General features: G+C 35.9%; 1 protein-coding gene across 1 annotated transcript in view; it reads left to right on the plus strand.

Moving 5' to 3' along the window:
* MSH4 (mutS homolog 4) overlaps positions 1–20,091 on the plus strand; it is an 89,318-nt gene that overhangs the window by 60,384 nt on the left and 8,843 nt on the right. The window contains exons 13-19 of the mRNA XM_058538314.1: positions 360–463; positions 1,802–1,926; positions 3,849–4,049; positions 5,598–5,716; positions 7,301–7,429; positions 15,048–15,222; positions 16,676–16,764. Coding sequence (XP_058394297.1) covers positions 360–463; positions 1,802–1,926; positions 3,849–4,049; positions 5,598–5,716; positions 7,301–7,429; positions 15,048–15,222; positions 16,676–16,764 — 942 coding nt within the window. The remainder of the gene's footprint in view (positions 1–359; positions 464–1,801; positions 1,927–3,848; positions 4,050–5,597; positions 5,717–7,300; positions 7,430–15,047; positions 15,223–16,675; positions 16,765–20,091) is intronic.

Below are 20,091 nucleotides of genomic sequence, written 5' to 3' on the forward strand. Positions count from 1 at the left end.
GATTCAGATATGGGGCAAGGGCTAACACAAGGGTCAGAGATGGAGTGATGGTTGGTGATATTTATCAAGCATATTACTTGGTAATAAGATGTAGTGTTTTAACCTTTCTATATGGCCATTTTAAGACCTGTAAAAGTAGTTACGTCAGATGGACCAGGGTAAAAAATTCTGCTTTAACTTTGGAAGTTATCTTCCTTTTCTCTTTCACAAACATTATTTGGGACTTTCTTTGTGATACTCTATCTCAAAAATTAAAGTGATTAACCTAAATACCTATATTTCTATTGTTTAAAATTTGTATGTTTTACTTCATAGGAGTATACACATATCTTGACATTTGTTTTTTAATTTCCCAGCAGATTTCTAAAGTGAAAAATTCTTATAGCTTTACATCAGCAGATTTAATTAAAATGAATGAAAGATGCCAAGAGTCTTTGAGAGAAATCTATCACATGACTTACATGTAAGAACATTTGAAATTTTTGAATATTGAATTAAATTGGTTTAATTCGAGGCTCTATAGTAAATTTCATTAATTGACTTTTTGTCTGGTTGCAGAAAGATGTAAAATTATGAATGTTAGCAATGAAAGAACATTTCTGAGAAGAATAGTTAAAACTTTTAAAGTCTTTTATTGTGATTGGGATCACTGAACCTCGCAGAAGATTCAGGGCAAATCTAATTGCAAAAAAAACCCCATTATAACTGATACTTCTGTAGTATGCATTCCATCATGATGTAGAACTTGGCATATCATGGGCTTATCTTGGGCATCATTCAATTTATTCTTTTCCTATGGTATGTAAACCCTCAACTTCTCATGCCTTAATACTTTCATAGCAACATCACAATAGTGCCAGTCTTTTGCTGTTCATGAAACAGTAGCAGTTCAGCTAGCAATAAGAAATAGAACACTGGGCCGCCCCGTGGCTTAGCAGTTAAGTGTGTGCGCTCCGCTGCTGGCGGCCCGGGTTCGGATCCCGGGCGGGCACCGACGCACCGCTTCTCCAGCCATGCTGAGGCCGTGTCCCACATACAACAACTAGAAGGATGTGCAGCTATGACGTACAACTATCTACTGGGGCTTTGGGGGGGGAAATAAATAAATAAAATCTTTAAAAAAAAAAAAAAAGAAATAGAACACTTAGAATTGGTGAGCTGAGATGATAAAGAGGAATGTTGGGCTTTCAAAACCATTTCAGGGCACAGACCACAGAGATTATGAGATGCAGTAAGTTTGGGGAACATATTTCTCCTTGTAAAGGAAAAATTTTTATCTTATGTCACAATGCGATAACTCTGCCACATAAAAGCTTAAATAATTATGTTGTTAGGATATTTGTGTGTGTGTGTGTGTGTGTGTATAAGAGAGAAAGAGAGAGAATGAGTGAGAGAAAAATAGTAATAGCTTTTGTGTTGAGCTTAACATCTGCCAAAACACAAAACTGTTAGCAGCTGGGATCTGTTGAAGTATAGTGAGGGCTTGATTTGACCTATATAAAAATATTTTTATTAATAAAAACTTATTTTATTAGCATTTAATGAAAGCAGTCATTTCGAATCATGGTGTTAACACACCAGAAGATGGATTATTTGCTACTAAGTAGCTGTGACCTTGAGTATGAGCTTCAATGTCCTCATCTCTAAAATGTGACAATAGAACAATGGACCTTATCTGTAGTGTACAACTCAACTGTGAATGTTATTTTACCTCAGGCAATGAATTTAATATTGTTTTACAATTACATTGTATGTTCCTCTTTAAAAAGCATTATTTGTCTTACCAAACATGCACTTTCAGGATAGTGTGCAAACTGCTTAGTGAGATTTATGAACATATTCATTGCTTATATAAACTATCTGACGCTGTGTCAATGCTGGATATGCTACTGTCATTTGCTCATGCCTGCACTCTTTCTGACTATGGTAAGTTACTTTCTTTGGAATAAATATGTTGCATACTGAAATTTTTATTCCATTCAAGCAATTTTATGTAATAATTATGAATGTTTTACATTTTTTACGTGAAATATAGTCTCTTGCCTATTGTCTTGGACTAAGACTCAAAATAGAGAAAGTGAAATTACCCTTAAAATTTCTTTTAAAAATCAAAAAATTATTTACTGAGAAATTGACAAATCACAAGGAAAAAACTGCAAGAAACTTTAAAGATTCCCAAAATAAGAAAGACTGCAGACCTGTCTCCTTGGTGAAAATGACAATGATCCAAATGTATAAAGTTCAAATCTGAAGACTCCTTAGAAGCAGTTTGATACTAATACTAATAGATATGAGAGAAATGAGTCTCTAAAGTGAGTATTTTCTAAGCTAACTGCTTAGATGTGAGCATCCCAAGATCAGGAATTATATCGTTTATTTTTGTATCCCAAATCTATACATAGGCCTCGATTACGAATGTTAAGTAATTTTCTAATGTTAAATGAATACTTCAAGTTAGCCCCTTGAAATTTCTTGTCCAACTTATCAGTAATAACCATACTCCAGTATGCAAATTTACGGAACTAGTATGTGATAATTAAGGTTGAATAATTGTGGGATTAATAACATTAAAATTTCTAGTTAAAATCAGCAGTAATGTTTCCAAAATATTATGTTAATTTATTTTTATAATAAGATTTTTTTTCACAGTTCATATTTCCATATTTGTTATGGAAATTTTAACTTTTTCAATGGGTGCTTTAAAGACCAAAACTTTTCAATCTTTTGTATCTCCTTTTTGGTCAAAACCGGGCATCAGCTATTTTAATAGTAGTTTTCTTAACTATTAAAATGTTTGCTGTTGCTCCATTTTAATTTGAGAGGGACCATCCTGAAACTCTAAACCTATAAATAATGAATTTTGTGTGTTAAAAATGATTTTAAAACAGTTTAAAATTTTTCTTCTAATCAACCTCACTTTTATAATGAGTACTTTCAAGTTTACCCGTGTGTTTCATCTAGAGGCTTGTAGCATTTTAATTTTTGCTTGTCCTCCCACCTTCTTCCTCCTCCCTTCCCCTCAGAAGGTATCCGTAGAGACCTGATTGTTCTTTGTTTCTATAAATTAAAACTTTATCTTTTGTGTCTGTTTTCCCTATCCTCTGAGATTTTTTTTGTCAAAACTTTTATAAAAGTTTGTACAGGGGCTGGCCCAGTGGCATAGCAGTTAAGTTTGGGCACTCTGCTTCGGTGGCCCGGAGTTCATGCATTCGGATTCCAGTCGTGAACCTATGCACCGCTTATCAAGTGACACTGTGGTGGCATCCCATATAAAGTAGAGGAAGATGGGCACGGATGTTAGCCCAGGGCCAATCTTCCTCAGCAAAAAAGAGAAGGATTGGCAACAGATGTTAGCTCGGGGCTAATCTTCCTCAAAAAAAAAAAGTTTGGATGTAAAATTATTTTTTATTTGCTTTTACTCTTATGTTCATACCTCATTTGAAAAGCTAAGTATGCCAAATTTGAAATAATGCTTAAGGCGGGGGTTAAGTCAATGTGGAATTTTGGAGTACCGATAATTAATTATTATTTTAAAAGTATTATTAATGGCTGGTTGATTCTTTCTAATCTACATAAATCTGAAAGTGTTATGAACTGTTTTGGAGCCCAGGAGAATCACAGAGAACTAAACCCTAGATTTCTCTGTAAGTGAATAAAAGTTGTGGTGGTGATTAGAATGAATCAGTTATAATTTAGAGGGATTTGGGATAAAATAATACCTTACTGTTATTGTTCCAAATTGACCCTCGTAAAATCATTAAGGTATACACAATATGTACACACCACAGAAATTTTAAATATAAATATATTAATTTTTCAAAACCAAACCATTCTATTTTTTTCTTTAGTTCGGCCAGAATTTACTGATACTTTAGCAATCAAACAGGGATGGCATCCCATTCTTGAAAAAATATCTGTGGAAAAACCTGTTGCCAACAATACCTATATTATGGAAGGGAGTAATTTTTTGATCATAACTGGACCGAATATGAGTGGGAAATCCACCTATTTAAAACAGATTGCTCTTTGTCAGATTATGGCCCAGATTGGTAAGTTATGGCTTTACTTTATAGTTAGCAATTCTCCTCCCCATTTAAAATGTTTTGTGCCTGATATTTTAGATCCAGGTGCTTAATTTACCCAAGAACAGTTTGGAGTAGATTTTCTTACCTAAAAGTATATAGTGTCTAGTATGTAGACCATAACTCTTACTATTTGGTATTTATTAACTTCCATCCAATTTGGATTGCATTGTTCTAAAAATTTTGTGGGATATAACAGAAGTAGAAACTTCCTTACTATAACTATTAATGTTATATCGGTTATTACTAAACTGAATCATATAATTATCTCAGATTCAAAACCAAACTTTGTTGTAAGAAAAAGTGAAATAAGTAGGATAAGCTGCTGCCTTTAATAACCCATGTAAGATTTGTCCAAAATTATAACAATGGGCAGAGAAATATTTCCCATACTTAATTTAAGGGGTACAGTAACTTGGCCACAGCAATGGATATATTACACACGCATGTGTGCACACACACGCATATAAATGCCTGTCACTGGGCCAACAGTGTCACATATTTCTTGGTGTAGAGACACAACTTACCTCTTATCTCTGAAATCTGGGTTTCCTTGAGAGCCATATGAATCAGAGGTGAGGTGATTGATCCTAATGCAGTGGTTCTCAACCAGTGAGATCATTGTAACTACTATTGTTATTATTATTACTTTTATTTTTATTAGTATTATCCTAACTTTTGCTTTCTTTTCCTGCTAGTCCTTATTCCTCAGAGGTAGATCCTATTCTTCATCCTTATCTTTGTTTTAAATGCTAGAATAATCTGGCTTTGTTTCTTTGTTCACATTATTTTACCATTTTGTCTATACAGAGTTCTGTATACTTGATACTTTTCTATTCAACTATTTGTATATTTTCATCTTCTTTTGATTTTAGAATACCTTTTCTATCCCATTCCGTATAGAGGTAGGTGCATTCAGATTGACTTGTTTTCAAAAGGTGAATGTTTTAGATTAGTTAGCCTGATAACTTCTCAGGCAGAAATAATCTTGTGGATGAAAATTCACCTTTTTTTTTTAATAAAATGTTTTTCTTTCGTTCTGATTGTGGGTATTTTTGTACCTTTCTAATAACAGATATTTCCTAATATATCTTTCTATAATGATTTTATCAACTTGAGCTTCATAAGCATTTCCTTCAAATTTTCATATTTTGAATGTTCTTTATCATCTAACTATATTATTTAAAATTTTTATCAAGTTTATAAGAATCTTTCTAATGTATTTGAATATATACTATCTTATTTGAATTTCCAAATAATTTTGCACAATAGGTAAGGGAAGTATTTCCATTTTATATATGAGAAAGATGAGACTGGGAGAGTTTAAGTGCTGTCCAAGGTTATACAATAAGTGACAGAGCTGGGGCAATGTCTTCTAACTCCATATGCAGTGATCTTTCTGCCACATCATCCTTAGATAGGCTAGTAAATAATCTGAATTGATGGAAAGTGCAAAGTGTTAGTACTTATATTTCATAAAAGCATTTCAATTTACTTTGACTTTATATTTTATAGGCTCGTATGTTCCAGCAGAATATTCTTCCTTTAGAATTGCTGAACAGATTTTTACAAGAATCAGTACTGATGATGATATAGAAACAAATTCATCAACATTTATGAAGGAAATGAAAGAGGTACCCAAACTGAACTTTCTTATGTTAAAAACATTAAATTCTCCCACTAATGGTCAATTATAGTGTGAGAAAGTAGTCTTATTCTGAAACATGCAGATCTGCTTGTATACCTCTACAAGAGCCAGAGGGCAGTCAAAGACAGCTTCCTAATTTCTGTCTTATGTGGAAATGGAGGCAAATGTTTTATTGAAAAATACACTTTTAAAGAAAAAGCTAGTGTTATTGAATGATAAAAACATGCTGTTATGTTTTTGTATGGAATATATAAAAGACTTTTCAGAAAAGGATGACCTGTTTAGGACCATTTTACATAATATCTATTGTCTGTTAGACTTGATTTTGAAATAAAAGATCACTGTGTTAGAAGGCTTTTAAAAAGCATCCTCTTCTGTGCCCTTATAGAATTTTCACTTCCCATAACAAAGTATGTATCATCACCTATTTCTGATCTGAGCAAATGTCAAGTAGGCTTGAAGGGCTAAAGGAATTTAGTATAGCTCTTGGGCTATCTCTAGTAGGTAGGAATTATCACTATACAGTTGGCTAATTTTCTGCATATAGAGAGAGAATAAAGTTATTTGCCCACAGCATATGACAGTTATATAATTATTCAGTATGTATTGTATATCTCTGGGAGAATATAGCAATATACTAGGTGCTTGAGGTATATTTTTAAATGGTTCTAGCTCTCAAGAAACTTAGTCCCACAGAAAGGTAAAATGGCCTTGAAGGTTGCTATTGTGTCATGACATAATAAGAGTGGAATTCTAGTTTTGAGAAGGAAATTAATAATCTTCAGTGTTCTCTAGAAGGAGAATTTCTTTTTGTTTTTTTTTCATAATTTTATTTATTTATTTATTTTTCCCCCAAAGCCCCAGTCGATAGTTGTATGTCATAGCTGTACATCCTTCTAGTTGCTGTATGTGGGACACGGCCTCAGCGTGGCCGGAGAAGCGGTGCATCGGTGCGCGCCCGGGATCCGAACCTGGGCCGCCAGCAGCGGAGCGCGCTCACTTAACCACCAAGCCACAGGACCGGCCCGAGAAGGAGCATTTCTGTCAATTAAAATCTTGGTCTTTTGTTGGGCATGGATTTAAATTCATTTGTTTAACCAGGAATCAATGGATTTGGATGCTGGTTCCTAATTTTTCTTTCCATCTTTTCTGGATATGGAGATGTTGAAATAAATTTGAGAGATAGTCTTGAGTATTTTATGTCAACAATTGATTAGTCATTTGTGGCGAAGAAAATGGCCATCTTTGTGCTTCATTTAAACATTTAATTCATTGCTTTGTTTTATTTCACTGTATCTAAAACATCAATATTTTAGATAATGGTTATTTACTCTGTTGTCTCATGCATATGCATATGTCTATTTATATACACATCAGCTATTCTATTGGAATTATTAGTCATGAGATTTTTTAGAAAGAAAAGCAATATGTTAGTTTCTGCTCAGTGGGATTTCTCTATAAAAATATATTTCAGATGAACTTATAAAGAGACTGGATTTTTCCTCATTTTTCTGTATGATAGTGACAGCTATTTGGTTACAATGAATAATATTAAAATTATATTTTTCAGATAGCATATATTCTACATAATGCTAATGACAAATCACTCATATTAATTGATGAACTTGGCAGAGGTACTAATACAGAAGAAGGTATTGGCATTTGTTATGCTGTTTGTGAACATCTGCTGAGCTTAAAGGTACTCTTCTCTATTTTAAGTATACTAATTTTGAGTCTTTTTTTTGAGGTATCCTTTATATATTTATCATGATTGGATTTTATAGGCAACTACAAATAGCTCTTAAGCAATTTTAGGTAATAAAAACATACCATAGCTTGTATATTGTTGTTACTTCATTTCTGATGGAAGCAGGAATGGTTAATATGATAGTCATGATGTAGACAAGGAAAGGAGGAAATCAAGAAATACAAATAATGTCAAAACTAGTCACTTGGCTTTAATCAAATTAAATATCAAAACATGAAAGCATTTCAGTAATTGTCTCCATGTATAATAACATTGACTATGATGTCACAACGTGAAGTAAAACTAGGCATCTGAGGTCACTTTATGGAATATCTATTTTACTTACCTAACTAAGATTTCATTCTTTTAGAGAAAACGTTTTTTTACAATCAACTATCTAAAACAAACTATATATTTTGCTATTATAAAGCTAATTTGTAAAATATCTTTTTAGATGATCACTGAAAATATAGACACAGATATGAAAAAACTTAGATGAAAATATTTTTCCATATTTAAAGCACCTTAAAATATCCTAAAATGAAGTTCTTTACCTTAAATGAGAGTCCATAATGATTTATTATATAGAATGAGGAAAATCTTATTTTATACTTAAAGTATGTGATGAATCAAAAGTAATATTAATAGATAACATTAGTCTTTGTAACTCTGAGTCTACGTCGGTTGAGCAGAGTTTCTCATATAAATAAGATGCATGTATTACATGTTAGGATTAAAAGCTAATTAGTATCTGTGATGGTTAATTTTATATGTCAACTTGACTGGGCTATGGAGTACCTAGACATCTGGTCAAACATTATTCTGGGTGTATCTGTGAGGGTGTTTCTGGATGAAATTAGTATTTGAGTTGTTAGAATGAGTAAAGCAGGTTGCTCTCCCTAGTGTGGGTGGGCCCCATCTAGTCAGTTTTTAGTGGGGCCCCGTTGAAGTCCTGAATAGAAAAAAAAGGCTGACCCTCCCGGGAATAAGAGGAAACTCCTCCTGCCTGATTGCCTTCAGTCTGGGACACCTGTTCTTTCCTGCCTTTGGATTTGAACTGAAACATGAGCTCTTTCTGGGTCTTGAGTCTGCCAACATTTGGGCTGGAACTACACCATTGGCCCTCCTGCTTCTTAGGCCTTTGGACTCAGACTAGGACTACACCATCAGTTGTCCTGGGTCTCCAGCTTGCTGATTGCAGATCTGGGGACTTGTCAGTCTCCATAATCATGTGAGCCAATTCCTTATAATAAATTTCTCTCCAGACACACATATCCTATTAATTCTTTTTCTCTGGAGAACCCTGACTAATAACAGATTTTGATATCGAGAATGGTTCTAGAGGAACAAAATTTAAGAATAAATTTTCGAATTTGTTCTAGGGTTTCTGGAATTAACTCTCTAATCTAATTAGATTTAAAGATACTAATGACTCTATTTCCAGTAGTAAAGAAAGCACTGGTAGTCCATAGTGTGATCTGGCAATAGAAATACACAAATCACCATTCACCATTGGATACTCTTATGTATCCACTTGTAAGAAGCACGGAGCTGGATGACTGTGTATATGATGTTTTCAAACATTTTTGGCAAACTAATGAATATGACAAGGTTGACTCTTTGCTCTTAATGTCACTGGACAAAGTGGGGAAAGAAAAGAATGAGTTCAGGAATTCAAATTCCTGCATAAATCCCTGCCTAAATGACTGAAAGCTTCAATGTGTGTCCTGAAGGAGACTCTTATCTTTTGTAGCCACAGACCTGAGATTACTGAAAATTAAACCCAGAATCTAATCCTGTGATTGGCTGAATTACAATGAAGGTTGAACTCCCAGCCATATATTAGCAACTCTGTTATTAAAGTGAAAGCACTGATTGGGAAGGAGTGGAATTCTGAAAGTTGGAAAGGGGACATATGGGAAGATCCTGATGAAGGTGGGGACTTGAGCCTTTAAATTCTGGTGAGCCTTCTTTGCCAGTGGAAGAGGCCTTCAGTGGGAGTGGCTTCGCTGCCCCATCTGAAGAGATTAACTCTGCGTTGACTGAGAAAACTGTAATGGCCTCCCTTGAGGCAGTTTCCATGTAAGACAATGCTGATTCTCCTCAGGATCTACCTGTACCACTCTTTTTTGCTTCTAGACCTATAACTAGACTGAGGTCCCAGGAAGCCTCTAAAGGTGAAGTACAAAGTGTGGCCTATGAGAAGATACACTACACTTCAAAAGAACTACGTGAGTTTTCTAATATATACAGATAGAAATCTGCGGAACATGTGTGGAACTGGATATTAAGGATATGGGATAATGATGGAAAGAACATAAAGTTGGATTAGGCCAAATTTATTGATATGGACTCGTTAAGCAGAGATTTTGCATTTACTGTTGCAGCTCAGCATGTTTGGTTGATTGGCTGAAAGATGAACCAAAAAGTAGCGCACAGTGAGTGTGTTGAAAATGCTGGACCTGCCTTGGTTTAATGTAGAGGAAAGGATTCAGAGAATTAGAGAGATTGGAATGTTATTGTGGATTTGTCATTTAAGAACTACTCACCTACCATTAACAGGTCCAGAAGACATACCTTTCACCATGACTGTGAGAAATAAATTTGTAAGAAGAGCCCCAACATCCTAGAAGAGCTCTGTGATCGCTCTTCTCTGTAGGCCAGACCTTTCAGTAGAAACTGCAGTCACTGAATTGGGAAACCTAAATACAATGGAGTAACTGGATCTTGGAATGGCAAGAGCCAACTGGTGGCAAGGTGGATGTGGTTACCAAAACAGACAACAGAGTCAAAGCATCAATCAGAATAGTCTTGACTTGGGCAGACCTATGGCATTGCTAGTTGATCATGGTGTTCCTAGAAGTGAAATAGATAGGAAGTTTATTAAATTCTTACTTTATCTGCATAAGCATAAAAGTTCTAAGTCAAGTGAACAAAAATCTAGTCTGAATCACAAAACCAGAGTCACAGCCCCTCAACCAATTTCTAGACTTGAGCCAGTTTACAGACCTAGAACCTCTTGAATAAAAGAGGCTAGGTGCCCTTGAGGAAGGACTCTGATACACTGCCAAAAATTTATCTGTTAATCTTTCTCCCAGTCTTCTCCAAAGGGACCTATAGCCTTTTACCAGAGTAACTGTGCATTGGGAAAAAGGAAATAACCAGAACTTTTGAGGGCTACTGGACACTGGCTCTGAACTGACTCTAATTCCAGGAGATCCAAAACATCATTGTGGTCCACCAGTCAGAGTAGGGGCTTATGGAAGTTAGGTGATTAATGGAGTTTTAGCTCAGGTCCATCTCACAGTGGGCCCAGTGGGTCCCCAACCCATCCTATGGTTATTTCGCCAGTTCTAGCATGCATAATTGAGATAGATGTACTCAACAGCTGGCAGAATCCCCACATTGGTTCCCTGACCTGTGGAGTGAGGACTATTATGGTAGGAAAGACCAAATGGAAGCGACTAGAACTACTTCTGCCTAGGAAAATAGTAAACCAGAAGCAAAACTGCATTCCTTGAGGGTTGTAGAGATTAGTGCCAGGATCAAGGCCTTGAAAGATGCAGGGGTGGTGATTCTCACCACATCCCCATTCAATAGCTGTTTGGCTGGCGCAGGAGACAGATGAATCTTGGAGAATGACAGTGGATTATCATAACCTTAACTGAGTGATGACTGCAGTTGCAGCTGCTGTACCAGATGAGGTTTCATTGCCTGAGCAAATTAACACATCCCCTGGTACCTGATATGTAGCTAATTGATCTAGCCAATGCTTTTTTCTCCATACCTGTTAATAATGACGACAAGAAGCAGTTTGCTTTCAGCTGGCGAGGTCAGCAATACACCTTCACTCTCCAACTTCAGAGGTATATCAGCTCTCTAGCTCTATGTCATAAATTAGTTTGCAAGCATCTTAATCACTTTCCTTCCCACAAAATATCACACTGGTCTGTTACATTGATAACATTATGCTGATTGGACCTAGTAAGCAAGAAGTAGCAACTACTCTAGACTTATTGGTAAGACATCTGTGTGTCAGAGGGGGAAATAAATCTGATGAAAGTACAGGGGGCTTCTCCCGCAGTGAAATTTCTAGGGGTCCAGTGGTGTGGGGCATGTTGAGATATCCTTTCTAAGTTGAAAGGTAAGTTGTTATGTCTGGCTCCTCCTACAATCAAAAAAGAGACAAAATGCATAATAGGTCTTTTTGGATTTTAGAGACAACATATTACTCATTTGGATGTGTTACTCCAGCCCCTTTACCAAGTGACCTGAAAACTGCTAGTTTTGAGTGGGGCCCAGAACAAGAGAAGGCTCTGCAACAGTTTCGGCCATGCAAACTGCTCTGCTGCTTAGGCCATGTAATCAGGCAGATCCAGTAGTGCCTGAAGTGTCAGTGGCAGATAGAGGTGTTGTTTGGAACCTTTGGCAGGACTCTGTAGGTGAATTGCAACACAGGGCATTTTGGAGCAAAGCCCCGCTATCCTCTGTGGATAACAACTCTCCCCTTGAGAAACAGCTCTTGGCCTGCTACTATGCCTTAGTAGAGACTGAATGATTAACCATGGGCCACTGTTATCATGCAGCTTAAGCTGCCCATCGTGAACTGAGTGTTGCCTGACCCACCAGCCATAAAGTTGGTATGCAAAGCAGCACTCCATCATCAAATAGAAGTGGTATATACATGATCAGGCCCAAGCAGGCCCTGAAGGCTCTAGTAAGTTACGTGAAGAAATGGCCCAAATGCTCATGGTGCCCACTCCAGCTGCACTACTTTCTCTCTCTCTGTCTGTACCTGTGGCCTTATGGAGAGTCCCATATGATCAGTTGACAGAAGAAGAGAAGGACTGCCTGGTTTACAGATGGTTTTGCATGATATTCAGGCACCACCTGAAAGTGGACAGTTGCAGCACTACAGCCCCTTTCTGGGACATCCCTGAAGGACGGTGATGAAGGAAAATTGTTCGTGTGTGCAGAACTTCAAGCAGTGTACCTAGTTATTCGTTTTACTTGGAAGGAGAAATGGCCAGATGTGTGATTATTATATACCAATTCATGGGCTGTGGCCATTGGTCTGGCTGGGACTTGGAAGGAACATGATTGGAAAATTGTATTGATTGGAAATTTGGGGAAGAGGTATGTGGATAAATCTCTTTGAATGGGCAAAAAATGTGAAGGTATTCTTATTCCATGTGAATACTTACTAAATGGTGGCCTCAGCAGAAGAGGATTTTAATAATCAAGTGGATAGGATGACTTGTTCTGTGGGTGCCAGTTGGCGTGTCTCCCCAGCCACCCCTGCCATCACCCAATGAACTCATGAACAAAGTGGCTGTGGTGGATGGAAGTTATATATTGGCTCAGCAACATAGGTTTCCACTCACCGTGGCTGACCTGGCTCCAGCCACCAATGAGTGCCCAGGTTTTCAGCAGCAAAGACCAACACTGAGCCTCTTGCGTGGCACCATTCCCCGAGGTGATCAGCCAGTTGCCTGCTAGCAGGTTAATTACATTGGACCGCTTCCATCATGAAAGGGGCAGCAGTTTGTTTTTACTGGACTAGACACTTACTCTGGGTACAGATTTGCCTTCCCTGAATGTATTGCTTCTGCCAAAACTACCACCTGTGAACTTAACAGAATGCTTTATCCACCATCATGGTAATCCATACAGAATTGCTTGTAGTTGAGGAATTCATTTCATAGCAAATGAAGTGCAGCAATGAGCCCGTGCTCATGGAATTCATTGGTCTTATCATGTTTCTCATCATCCTGAGGCAGCTGGCTTGATAGAATGGTGAATGGCCTTCTGAAGACGCAGTTACAGCGCCATTTAGGTGGCAATATCTTACAGGGCTGGGGCAAAGTTCTCCATAAACCTGTATTAGTGTCCAGTATATGGTACTGTTTCTCCCATGGCCAGCATTCATGGGTCTAGAAATCAAGAAGTGGAAATGGGATTAGCACCACTCACTATTACCCCTAGTGACCCACTAGCAAAATGTTTGCTTCCTGTTCCCGTGACTTCATGCTCTGCTGGCCTAGAGCTCTGAGTTCCAAAGGGAGAAATGCTTCCACCAAGAGACACACTGATTCCTTTCAACTGGAAATTAAGACTACCACCTGACTACTTTGTGCTCCTTATGCCTCTGAATCAATAGGCAAAGAAGGGAGTTACTGTGCTGGCTGTGGTGATTGATCCTGACTACCAAAGGGAAATTGGATTACTACTTCACAATGGAGGTAAGGAAGACTATGTCTGGAATACAGAAGATCCCTTAAGGTGTCTTTTACTACTACCATGCTTTATGATTAAGGGCAATTGAAAACTATAGCAACCCAATTCAGGCATGACTACTAATGGCCCAGACCTTTCAGGAATGAAGGTTTGGGCCACTCTACCAAGTAAAAAACCGTGACCAACTGAGGTGCTTGCTGAAGGCAAAGGGAATATGACATGGATAGTGGAAGAAGATAGTTATAAATACCAGCTATGACCATGTGAGCAGTTACAGATGAGGATTGTAATTGTCATGAGTAATGTGTATTTCTTCCTTATTCTTTTATGAATATGTTTGTGCGTGTGTATATATCTTTGTTTTCTTCCCTCTCTTATATTCTTATCATATAGCATAAGATGCGTTGACTCTTTATCATAGTTTAAGTATTATTAATTTTATATCACAGTGTTTAAGTTACAGGGTATCAAGGAGAAGAGTAAACATCACTCAAGGAGTTTGTGTCCTCTTCTGGGAAAGAGATTAATACATTCTTGATTGTATGAATAACCAATTATTCAAATCTCTATCTGCTTTAGTAACTCTGGGCAGGAAACCATGTGCTGGTGGTCATAAGTCACTTGAACCACCTCCATCAAAGTCACCTAAAGTACTCAGGGAAAATGTACTTTCCTGGGGCCCCACATTACAGCCACTGATTGAGAATTTGGGGGGATAAGCACCAAGAATTTGCATCTTTAACAGGCTCCCCAGGGGATTACTAAAGTTTGAGAATCATTGTCATAGCACTGTTTCCAGTGTTTTTTTTCCCCCTAGGAGTACCTAACCCCAACACAGTGCAAATATAAAAACTAAAAATCTTTGCAATTTCAAATACTTAAGACAACACATTGATTCCACTTTTCAAAAACTACTTATATGGAGGGAAGCTCCTTTTAAAGTTTTTTAAAACTTGAGGGAAATGTTATGATTTTGTTTGTGGATTACTTCTCTAATTAATGATTACCTCAGTTAATAGCTTTATTTCTGGTAAACATCATCTTTTCAACATCTTCAGTTTTTTTAGGATTTTATTTTTGGATTTATTCTCTTTCCCATAATGTTACATATATGTGTATGTGTAAACATAATAAGCATGTTTCTTTCATTGAATATAAATTTTCAAAACATTTAAAAATGAATCAACTATGTTAGCCTCACAGTTATCAGTTTCATTCCTACATTTCTGCCAAGCTACTTGGAAAATTAAACTAAAATTTTATGTTTAAATAGTTAAAATAGAATTTTCTAGTTTATTTAAAGGGTACTGATATTCATTATTATATATTCTAGGCATTTACACTGTTTGCTACACATTTCCTGGAACTATGCCATATAGATGTCCTGTATCCTAATGTAGAAAACATGCATTTTGAAGTTCAACATGTAAAGAATACCTCAAGAAATAAAGAAGCAATCTTGTATACTTACAAGCTTTCTAAAGGACTCACAGAAGAAAAAAATTATGGTATTGCATATAGAAATTATATCTATACACTGAAGCACACATATTCTCATAAGACAAACTTTCTTCTCCCCTTTCCTTGTCTGCTAATCTAAGCAACTTTCCCTCTCATTCTTTTTAGCACTTGTTTGCTCTAAGACTGTATTTTCTATGTTAAACTCACATTTTATATATAATAAGCTTATTTTTAAATTTATATTAACCAGTAACTATGTAGCATTACATAGAATTAGAACACATGACAGGCCCAGAAGTATTAATTTCTATCTTAGAAAAATGTAATTTAGTTTATATTTGCAAGTTATAGAATGAGTTGAAAATTGTGTATTTCTTACACCATCTTACAGTAACAGGGTCCTTCCTTCTTTTCTTCAGATTCAGGGAACTTGATGATTAAACTTAAAGTCTTAAAGTGGAATATATTACCAAAGCATATGATATTCATAAACTTGATTAGATATTTTCTATCTAAATCATTATGTGACGTGTGTAAAATCTCCTGGATTCAGATAATTTTCAGTTGACCTATACATATAAAGTTCCAAAAGTTATTTTAGCCGTGAATGTGACCCTTGTGAGAGGAAAAAAAAAAGCATCTTTGTTTTGCTGTTTGAAATGGGAAGTCAATGGATAACTTAATTTGTGTCAGATGTTTAACCTTTATAAGCCTCAATTTCACCTATTAAATGGGGATAATTTTCCATATATGTGGGCTTGTGAAGATTAAGTGAATTATCAAATACGAACTGTCTAGCATAGTGCTTAGCAATTAGTATCACGTAAATAAATGTCAGTGTTGCTTCTATTGCCTCTAAAGCAATAAATACAATAAACCGTCAGCACAGTAGAAACAGTAGAAAGCCTATATGGCATTTATACAATACAATTGAACTCTGAGAACATAAGAATACTAGTTGGTACTTTAAATTTGCATGAATTTGTATTTTAATTTATTATATCTTCTGAGAAATTCCTCCCTCATTGATCTGCTAAATAGATGAATATTCAGCTGTCGGTTATCTCTGTGACTAAACATTCTTTTCCCCTGAAAATCCCATATATCCTTTGACCTTCTATTAACCAACTGTATGTATAGTTGGAATTTCGATGTTATTACTATTATTCACTTTTCTAATTACCTCTTTTCCTTTCCCTATCATGTTTTCCTGCTATCTCAGAAGTTTCTTGAGAGGTAATTGGTATTCTTATTTGTCTTATATGTCTTATATATATGTCTTATTCTTAATTTGTCTTATATGTCTTGGACAAGTAATTAAATCTAATAATTGGTAAGTTGTCATCCAGAACTCTGGAAAACTTGATTTTGGGAATTGTTAAGTAGTTCAGAAATGCCTGAGAAGGGAAGTTTAAATCTGTGAAGAAAAGATTAATAGTGGTTCAAACAAACAACAATACCAGCAATAACAATACTGAAGCCCCATTGTTATACTTTTAGGATTAAAAGCTGCAGAGGTGTCATCACTCCCACCATCAATCGTCTTAGATGCCAAGGAAATCACAACTCAAATTACCAGACAAATTTTGGTAAGAAACTTTTTAGCAATAAGAGTGGTTTTTCAAATTCAAGAGAATACTTTTGGTGTACATGTTTATTATGACCTTTGATCTAAATATATAATAATTAAAATATTTAAAATAAAAAACCTAATTCTTAAATAGAGAAAATCCTTTTTACTTCTCAAAACTTTTTTGGTTAGGTCTTTTTTTGTGTGTGTGAGGAAAATCAGCCCTGAGCTAACATCCATGCTAATCCTCCTCTTTTTGCTGAGGAAGACCAGCTCTGAGCTAACATCTATTGCCAATCTTCCTCCTTTTTTTTTTTCCCCAAAGCCCCAGTAGATAGTTGTATGTCATAGTTGCACATCCTTCTAGTTGCTGTATGTGGGACGCGGCCTCAGCATGGCCGGAGAAGTGGTGCGTGGGTGCGCACCCGGGATCCGAACCCGGGCCACCAGTAGCGGAGCGCACGCACTTAGCCGCTAAGCCACGGGGCCGGCCCTGGTTAGGTCTTTTATAAACTTTCCCAGCAAATCAACTAAGATAGGAGACAAAAGTTAAACAGTTCAGTTCCTACAATACTTATTACTACACTAACTTTATGATGAGAAAATAAATGGATATAAAGTAAGCGTTAAAAGTAAAAATCACTATGCACATTTTCATATCTTTTTATAGTTTTCAAAGCTCTTCTATTTATTATATAAGTCTCATAACTCTTCATGAAGCAGTTAGATCTTTCTATTAAGGTAAATAATATAGGTATTATTTTTACTTACATTTTTATAGCTGAGGTTCACAGAGGTTAAGTGCTTTGCTGAGAAGCAGTAGATCCAACACTGAATTCACAACTGTTGACTCAAACTTCGGAAACCTTTTTTTTTTTTTTTTACCATCAGGTTGCTTTATATTGTTTTAAGAATCCAGTGTGTTCAGTAAACTAAGCCAGATGCAGTGTGAAATTTTCTTTAGCAGTAACAGTTTCCTATGTCTTTCACCCTTTCTTAACCTGCCTTCAATTTTTATTGCACTTCTGCTTTTGAGCTCCTAGACTGTCTTTATGACTTCAGTTGCCTAATTACCCCCTTGAATCCCTTCATCAGTGATTTCGGCAGTGCTCTTCTGAAGAACCTCTAATTTCCTAGTTCTTCACACTTCATCTTACCAAATTCCAATTATGGGTAACCTCTCCTATTAATAGCCTTCTAGGCTTTGGCATTCCTAATAATGATGCTCAAAATATGTTCAAGACAGGCTAATTTTATCTATTGCAAATTCAGATAGTCTAACTTTAGTTGTATACTTTACTGGATAGTTTTTTTCTTCTCTTTTATTGATCTGTATGGTTTCTTTACAGTAATTCTTTCAAAACATTTCCATTCTTCCTGAGCCCTCGATCCCCTCACTCTCTATAGAAATTTCACCTCCTTTACTTTTTGAGAGACTTGAGGTCATCTTGATGAGTCCTTGAACCTTTCCTCCTTCAAAATTCTATTTTGGAATTTGTATTTTTCGTCCATTTCTCTTCTCTCCTATCTCAGAGGAAGAGATTACCTTTTAACCTATTTAATGTTAACTTTTCTACTTTCTTTCCTTCTCCATTAAAATATTACTTCGTCAGTTTCCTTTCATCTCTTTGCATCCTTACTGTTTTTTTCGCTGGCTTTTCTTTTTTGTCTATGAATATGCTTAGGTTTTCCCCAAGAAATCCTTCTTTTTTACCTTTCTTCTCAAACTATGTCTCTTTTTACTGCCAACTTCTGAAAAGTAATCTATACTTGCTTCTTCCATTTCCCACTTGCAAACTGGATCTTTTTGTCATCACTTTACTGAAACTTTGCTCTTAAATACCAGCTAATCATAAACTCGTATGGCCTTTTCTTCACTTATCTTCCCAGGTCTCTCTTGACATTTGACACTACCCTTCTTTCCCTTTTCATAATTTTTCCCTGTCTTGGTTACTGTGGAATTGTCCTTTCCTAGATGTTTTCTCCTCTCTCTTTGATTACTCTTTCTTTCCTTTCTTCACCAGTGCTTGTTATCATTCCATTTATAAAATAGAAATGTCACTAAGATTTTGCTCTTGTTTTTTAATTTAAAACTCTGTACTCTTGGTGATCTGCTTTCCTCAGCTTTCCTTTTCATTTCTTTTTGACTCTGAATCTACATGTTTTTCTCCATATTTCTTCTTGAAACCTTAATTTATGTTTTCACTCTTCAGTAGATTCAAAACTAAATTTATCATCTTCTGAAAAATCTTCTCATCTCTTTACTTTCAAATCTCCCAGTGACCCATCAGAGCCTATGAATCTTTCTTCTTAATCACCTCACATTACAACTCTGCAGTAGGTTCTCTCTTTTCCAATCCATCCTACGTACTTCTACCAGAGTATCTCCTAATACGTAGCTCTTATGTTGTTTCCCTCCTTAGAAACTTTCAGTTATTTCTTACCAAATAACAGTCAGATTCCTTAGCCTAGTGTTAAAAGTCTTCTACGATTATTTCTCAAGATACAGTCTTAGGATTACATAAGTTAGAATCACCTGGGATATTGGGTACCATTGTAGATTTTTAAGGGTCTCCTGTGGCTCAAGAATTTACATTTTTAACCAATCTTAAGCTGATTCTTAAACACACTAACATTTGTTAACTACTGCTTTATGATCTCCCTTTGTTTACTGCCTCAATCTTACATAACATTACTCAGTTTAACTGTAACCTACATTTCTGCCACATTGAGTTACTTATCATTTCATCATTTTGACCTGATTGTGTACCATGCTTTCTAATGTGTCTGCTCTAGCTGTTTCCTCCATCTGGAATGCCCTCCATCAAGATTCATTCCAAATACTCCATCCTATTTAAGCTTTTCTTGACCTGAGCTGAAAGTGAACTCTCCTTCCTCTGAGCATTTTGTATGTCTGTTATGAGACTTTTCATAATTACCTTAATCAATTACTTATAAACATGTCTTTCTTTACTATAAGACTGAGCTTCTTGAGTTCCATTATCACGTTAGGTAGACGTTTTTGTATCCTCCATAGACATAAACACAAGGTATGGGACCTGGAATATAGGTTATAATAGATATTAAATAACTTTTTTTTAAAATAATAAACTGATAGTTGATCAGGCAATGTATCAAATAGATAGGTAAATATATGATAATCTTATTCTACCTCATGGACTTGTATTCATTTCTTCTATAGTGAAAGTAGAAAGATATCTGGAATTGCTTACTACTGAGAAAGAGTTGAAGGGATTGTATTTCCCTTAGTGAACGAAAACTCACTAAGACTTTCCATACACAGTTAAGTTTGAAAATGCTGATTCCCCTGTCTAACTCAGGCAAA

Source organism: Diceros bicornis, chromosome 4 (assembly GCF_020826845.1).
Source record: "Diceros bicornis minor isolate mBicDic1 chromosome 4, mDicBic1.mat.cur, whole genome shotgun sequence".
Lineage (NCBI taxonomy): Eukaryota > Metazoa > Chordata > Mammalia > Perissodactyla > Rhinocerotidae > Diceros > Diceros bicornis.